General features: G+C 50.2%; 1 protein-coding gene across 1 annotated transcript; it reads right to left on the bottom strand.

Moving 5' to 3' along the window:
- Positions 1-4,961: 4,961 nt before the first annotated feature.
- Positions 4,962-5,897, bottom strand: LOC101942337 (olfactory receptor 51G2-like). The gene has a single exon (XM_024112023.2). It carries the CDS (start codon positions 5,895-5,897, stop codon positions 4,962-4,964), a length of 936 nt encoding a protein of 311 aa, XP_023967791.1.
- Positions 5,898-6,435: the final 538 nt, after the last annotated feature.

Raw genomic sequence — 6,435 nt, 5'->3', positions numbered from 1 at the left:
CAGCATCCCTGGTTCCTAGATGTAACCTTTACATTGAGCCGTATTAAAACACACATTGCTGAGCACAGATGGACTAAGTGAGTTGCCCATGGTCATGGAAGAAGTCTGTGGAAGAGCCTGGAACTGAAGCCAGTTCTTCTGAGTCCCAGGCCAGCACCTAAATCGCTGAACCATCCTTCCTCTCTGGGGCTAGTGGCTGGGGAGGGGGCAGCTGGCGGCTCGGCACACTGAGATTACCAGAAACTCAGGGAATTAAACTCCTGTGACATCACTAAACAGGAACCCAAGAACAATTCCTTTTCCAGATGATAACGCTGAGTTGTGCCTTCTCCTGAATCTATTCATGGACAAATCCATCGGCCAGGGAACGGAGCAGGGTCATAGTGGACAAGAATCTCCACATCAGCTCCCTGTGTGACGCAAAATGGGCTAATGTGACCCATAGGGACATAGGCTTGGCAGGGATCTCCTGGGTCCATGAGTCCACTCCCCAGCTATGGCAGGCGACCCTGGTACATTGTCCATTGCATAGACCTGTCAAGCTCCATCTTAAAACCAGCTGGGTTGTTTGCCCCCCACTGCTCCTGTTGGGAGGCTGTTCCAGAACCTCCCTCCTCAGATGTTCAGAAGCCTTCTGTCACAGAGCACAGGTCATACGCTCTGGAACCGCTTTATCTGAAGCCAGCCAGGACTCTGGAGTGGCGTGACTCCCCTCAGGGCACATTGTCCAGACCAAAAAGCCTCCTTGGCTATGGCCTCCTGGACTGACCTCGGAGCATTCAGCATCCCTGTTCACACCATGCACTTCCCCTAGGCAGGTCCAGCTAGACAGGACCCCTTGGGAAGCCAGAGGGCCCTGCACCACAACTCCACCATTAGCCATGACTCTCAGCCAGCAGGTAAAACAGAAGGTTTATTAGTCGACAGGAACACAGTGCAGAACAGAGCTTGTTAGCACAGAAATCAGTGACTTTCAGCCAAGTCCATCTTGGCAGGACCCTGGGCTGGGACCCTGGCCTCTCTCCTCCCTCAGTCCCTCATCGCAGACTCCAAGCTCCCAGCAAGCTGACCTCCGACACACCCATTGTGCCCCCTCTTCTTTGTCTGCTTCCCGGGCCAGGTGTCCTGGTCGCCTCCCCGACTTGGGTCTCAGGTTACGAAGGGCATCGGCCATATGCAGAGGGAGTGGTGTCTCCTGGCCCTGAGAGTCTCAGCAAAAGGCACACACCCTTATTTTCAACCACCAAGGCAGTGGTGCAATACACAGGGAAACTGAAGTACACACACTATTCATGCAAAACAGTAAGATTCATATATCAGAGGGGTCGCCGTGTTAGTCTGGATCTGTAAAAAGCAACAAAGAGTCCTGTGGCACCTTACAGACTAACAGATGTATTGGAGCATAAGCTTTCGTGGGTTAATACCCACTTCATCGGATGCATTCACCCCTGAAAGCTTATGCTCCAATACGTCTGTTAGTAAGGTGCCACAGGACTCTTTGTCGCTTTTCACAGATCCAGACTAACATGGCTACCCCACTGATACTTGGGTACTAATAGGCTCTTTAAACTATCTGGGCAAGCTATAACAAGAACCAATGGCTGGAAACTGAAGCCAGAGAAATTAAATTTGAAAATGCGGCTCACATTTTTAAGAGCGAGGGTGCTTAACCAGTGGAACAAACTCCCAAAGGAGGTGATGGATTCTCCTAATACCTCCAAACCAAGACTGGATGCCTTCCTGAAAGATACCCTTTAGATGAAGACTCAAGTCACTGGGCTCAACACAGGGGTAACTGGGTGAAATTCTGCAGCCTGAATACAGGATGTCAGACTAAGTCAGTGGATCTCAAACTTTTCCGATTATGCCCCCCTTCTTTGTGTCTGTAAGAGTTTATGCCCCCTCAGCTCCCACACACACACATATACTGATATATGCAGAGGCGGGGCATCAACACAATCAGTTTCAGCTTCTTTCTTTTTCACTTACGTTTTTTATTTGTTGCATAAATGAGCCAACGATCCATTGGGATAAGAGCAAAAGCAAAACTGCAATTGTCGTCCCTGATTTACAATGATATGTGCACATCGCGCCGTAGCAAATGGAGCCATGTACAGATGTTAAGGACTTTGTATAATGCTGTGCAAGGTTATAGAAATCCATCAAAATACACAGCACCACCTAGAGACAAAGCACAGCGCCATCTGAGGACCGGATCTATCTGGAGGAATCAGCTTGGCTAGTTACTCATTGCTGTGGATAAAATGTGCACATGAAGGCTTTTTCCCTAAAGCTTCTCACGCCCCTCATCTCTGAATACATTCCGCATGACCACACCTCCCACCCAGGAGGGTGCGACCCCAGTTTGAGAATGTCTGGACTAGATCATCTAATGGCTCCTTCTGGACTTAAATTCTATGACTCTGTGAACCATTGTCTTGAGTTGATTGTTATCTTGGAGGCAACTTGAACATGTTGCCAGTCTGAATGCTGACAGGCACTCAACAAGGACATTCGCTGGCCAAGAAGAAGGGGGATTGTCACAGTAAAAACAGGATATATGGTCCCTTTAACTTCTAAATCAGGTCCTTTCCTGTCTTGGGTCGAGTCTCACAATTGACCCACTCTTTGAGCTGTGAACAAAATCCCATCTACACTAAATGCTTATCACCAAGAAGGTCCAACTGGACTCCTCAGTCTCTTGTCTTCAGGTGCTTGTGACCAGAGCTATACAGTCACCCCCATTAGGAAACAGGAGAAAGCATCAGGGAAAAAGGTTTTCAAATGACAGGCAGCTGTCACATGTCTACACTTATCTATCACAACAACCTAATTTAGACAGACTTTGCTCTGGAGATACAGGAATAGACCTGGCCCAACTTACATTCTTTTGGGAAACCAAGGAGCTCTTCAGACCCAGCCTAGTTTCCTTGTGTCTCTGAGAGCATCTTCCCCTCTGTTTGCCCCTTTCTTGTGGAAACAGCCTTTGCTGAAACCTGTGTGAGCCTGGGCCCAGTCACCATAGTGACCTTTGCCCTCAGACAGCTTTGTCCCATCCAGACCGTCTAAGATGAGGCCCACGTGGCTGCTGCTCCATTATTTGGCAATTAAACCCATTCAGCCTCAATGGCTGCAAACACCGGTCCAGTGACTGTGCTGAAACTCCCGGCATAACTGTGACACTCCAACACTCTCCTCAGAAATCCACTACCTAACACCCACTGTCACCCCCAAGCACCCCCACATCTGCCACAGACACAAAGGATCTGGAGCCATGGGGCTTCCCAGAAACCAGCTGTCACAGGAGGCTCTTTATAGACCAATGTCAGAGGTGTTGCTCTGTGGAATCCTGACCCAGCCCTGATCTTAGGGTCTCAGAATATCTGAGCACCTTGTATGTATGTATCCTCCTGCCACCACTGTGAGGCAGGGCTATTATCCACCTGTGCAGAGGCTCAGAGACAGCCAATGACTTGCCACAGTCACACAGCGCAAGGGAATCAAACCCAGCTCTCTTGAGTTGCAGAGTCATGCCCAGATCGCAGGACCAGCCTTCCAGCCATCTGAGTGGCGACAGGCCCGGCTGGATTCTCTGCTGTGGAAAATGGAGATGGTCAGTTACAAGGGTTTGATTTACTGGCCTGTTCTCCCCCTGCCACAGCGGAGTTTAGAGCAGCCTGGTGGTTGGGCTGACCTCCACCCATTGGTAACGGCTTCCAAGAGCACAGCCCACTCTGGCAAAGTCCCTGCGGATGGGGGATACCCCAGAGTGCCCCCTTGGGGCCTGAGGTAGCCCTGCAGGTGCCCTGCCCTTCTCTCTAAATCCTTGCAAAGACTGACTCTCAGCCGGGAATACTTAAAACAAGAGTCCTCTTGTTTACATTAATTCAGTCTTCTTCAAAACACAGGCTCTCCTACTCTCCAGCACCATCCTCCTGCTTTATTCAGGAGCCCCAACACACCTTGCGTCCTGGGGTCAGCGTTGGTTCAGACTTGCCACATCCCCTGTGGTTCCTCTATTCTCGAGGCTCCGACCCCTGCCCCATCTCTTCCACTGAGGTTCCGCCCCCAGCTTGGCCAGAGATGGGCTGTGGTACGAGCATCCCATGGAGCCCAGGCCACTATGGGGAGCCCCATATTCTCCACCTTCCCTTGATGGCATGTCCTGGGGATGGGGACATGGGCTGGGGGTTGCTTTCAGGCCCCCTGGCCCTCCTGACCATGGCAGGTAAAACATCCGGGCTCCCTAGGCAGCTTTTACCATGGTCTGGCCTGGCCAGGGTCAGGAGCAGGGGGTGGGGCCTCAGGGGGAAGAGGAGGGGCACGGGGGGTGCCACGGAGCGGGGTGGGGCTCCTGCATGTGTCTTGCTTTTGCCTTTTGAAAAGGTGACCACCCTACGTTGAATGGTGTGAGCTGGGATAGGAATTGGCCATTCCTCTCTGGGGGACCTGAGGTCATTTCCTCCCTTTTGCATTGCTGAGACAGCACAAACGGAGGGGAGGAGGGGAAAATCTGGGCAAGAGTCTCTTGCCAGGAAACCTGTGTGTCAGATGTTCCCTCACACACTCAGCTCTGCTCTGCCTCGGCGAGGGGTGGGTTCAGCAGGTGCACTGGGTTTTTTTCATGGCCTGTGGATGTTTAACCAGAGATGGGATAGTGACAGGCCAGGTATAGTGGGAAAAAACATCCACATCCCTTCTCTTTATTGAGAGTATTGACAGGAATTTTGAGGTTGGAGCAGCCGCTGACATGGCCCTTTATTAGCCAACATCCCACTGGTCCCCTGGTTCTCCACGAATACACTCACTTTATAAATGCTGCTGCCTGCCTTGGTCTCCTTCCCCCAGTGCACTGTCCTACCTCACCAGCCCCTCTCCCATTCCTCCAGGCCTTAGACCCTCTCTGAACCTCTCTGTAGAGAGTGGAGATAGTAGCTGGAGCTGGGGGATGAATTGACCCTTCACTTGACGAACACCTTGATTATCCTCGCACGAAGTTGTTTGCTTTTCATGCTGTACACGATTGGATTCATCAGTGGCGGGACCAGCAGGTAGACATAGCCCAGGAGAATCTGAGGCAAGGGAGAAAAACTCTTCCCAAATCTGTGTATCACAGAAAGGCTGATCACTGGCATGTAGAAGACCAGGACGGCGCAGACATGGGAGATGCAGGTGCTCAGGGCTCTGAGGCACTCCATGTGGGATGTGATGCTAAGCACTGTTTTGAGGATCATCACATAAGATAGCAGGATAAGCAGTGAGTCCAACCCCACCGTGGAGACTATTATGAACAAGCCATAGATACTGTTGACTGTGAAGTCCGAACAAGCCATCTTCATGACCTCCTGGTGAAGGCAGTAGGAATGGGAGAGGACATTGGCTTGACAGTATCGGAAACGTTTCAGGAGAAAGGGGAGTGGGAATGCTAAGGCCACCCCTCTTAGCACAAGCACCAATCCCATCTTGGCTATTCTCGGTGGGGTTAAGATGGAAGTATATCTCAATGGGTTACAGATTGCGATGAAGCGGTCAAAGGCCATCGACAGGAGCACAGAGGATTCAATGAATGAAAGAGAGTGGATGAAGAACAGCTGAGCAAAACAGGCATCGAGACTGATTTCCCTAGAGTTAAACAGGTATATGCCCAGTATTGTTGGTATGGTGACTATCGATAAGCCAAGGTCTGTGACGGCCAACATGGAAAGGAAAATGTACATGGGTTCATGGAGGCTTGGATCTGTTTTTATAATGAACAGAATGACTGAATTTCCTACTATAGAAATAACATACATTAAGCACAAGGTGATAGAGATCCAGAGATGAATGTCTTCCTGCCCAGATATCCCGGTGAGAAGGAACACTGCAGAGCTGAATTTGGTGTCATTGACAGCTGACATGATGTACTGGGCAGGTCTGAGGAGTTTTGAACTTTTCTTCCTGAAAGGAGAAAGAACAGGAGACTAGATGATATGTAGCGAGACATCTTTCTGCTCTCAGTGCAAGTCTAGAGACTCCCAGGAGCTCAAGGAAGATCACCAAAACATAATCTTGGATTTACATCACAGATAGGAAGATCAGCACTGCCAGACAGGATCGGACCTGTAGTCCATCCAGCCCGGTATCCAGTGGCCAGTTCCAGATATTGCAGGGGAACGTGGAAGAAGCCCTGCAACAGGCAGCTCTGAAATAACCTGCTCCCAGGGAAAGTTTCCCCCTGACACCCACTAGTTAGACATACTTTGTGGTGTACATGAGGAAGGTTTATAGCCGTTCCAAAACTTTTTAAAACAATCCTCACTAATGTAATTGGATTTTCTGGTTACCCATATAAACATCCAGTCCCTCTTTGAATCCTGCTAAACTCCTGGCCCCCTGATATCTTGTGCCTGGGAGTTCCACAGCCTACTTGAGCACGGTGTGAGTTTACAATGGTGA

The sequence above is a fragment of the Chrysemys picta genome, chromosome 1 (assembly GCF_011386835.1).
Source record: "Chrysemys picta bellii isolate R12L10 chromosome 1, ASM1138683v2, whole genome shotgun sequence".
Taxonomy (NCBI): domain Eukaryota; kingdom Metazoa; phylum Chordata; order Testudines; family Emydidae; genus Chrysemys; species Chrysemys picta.
Note: the sequence above shows the minus strand (reverse complement) of the source record. Positions and strands in the feature narration are given on the sequence as shown.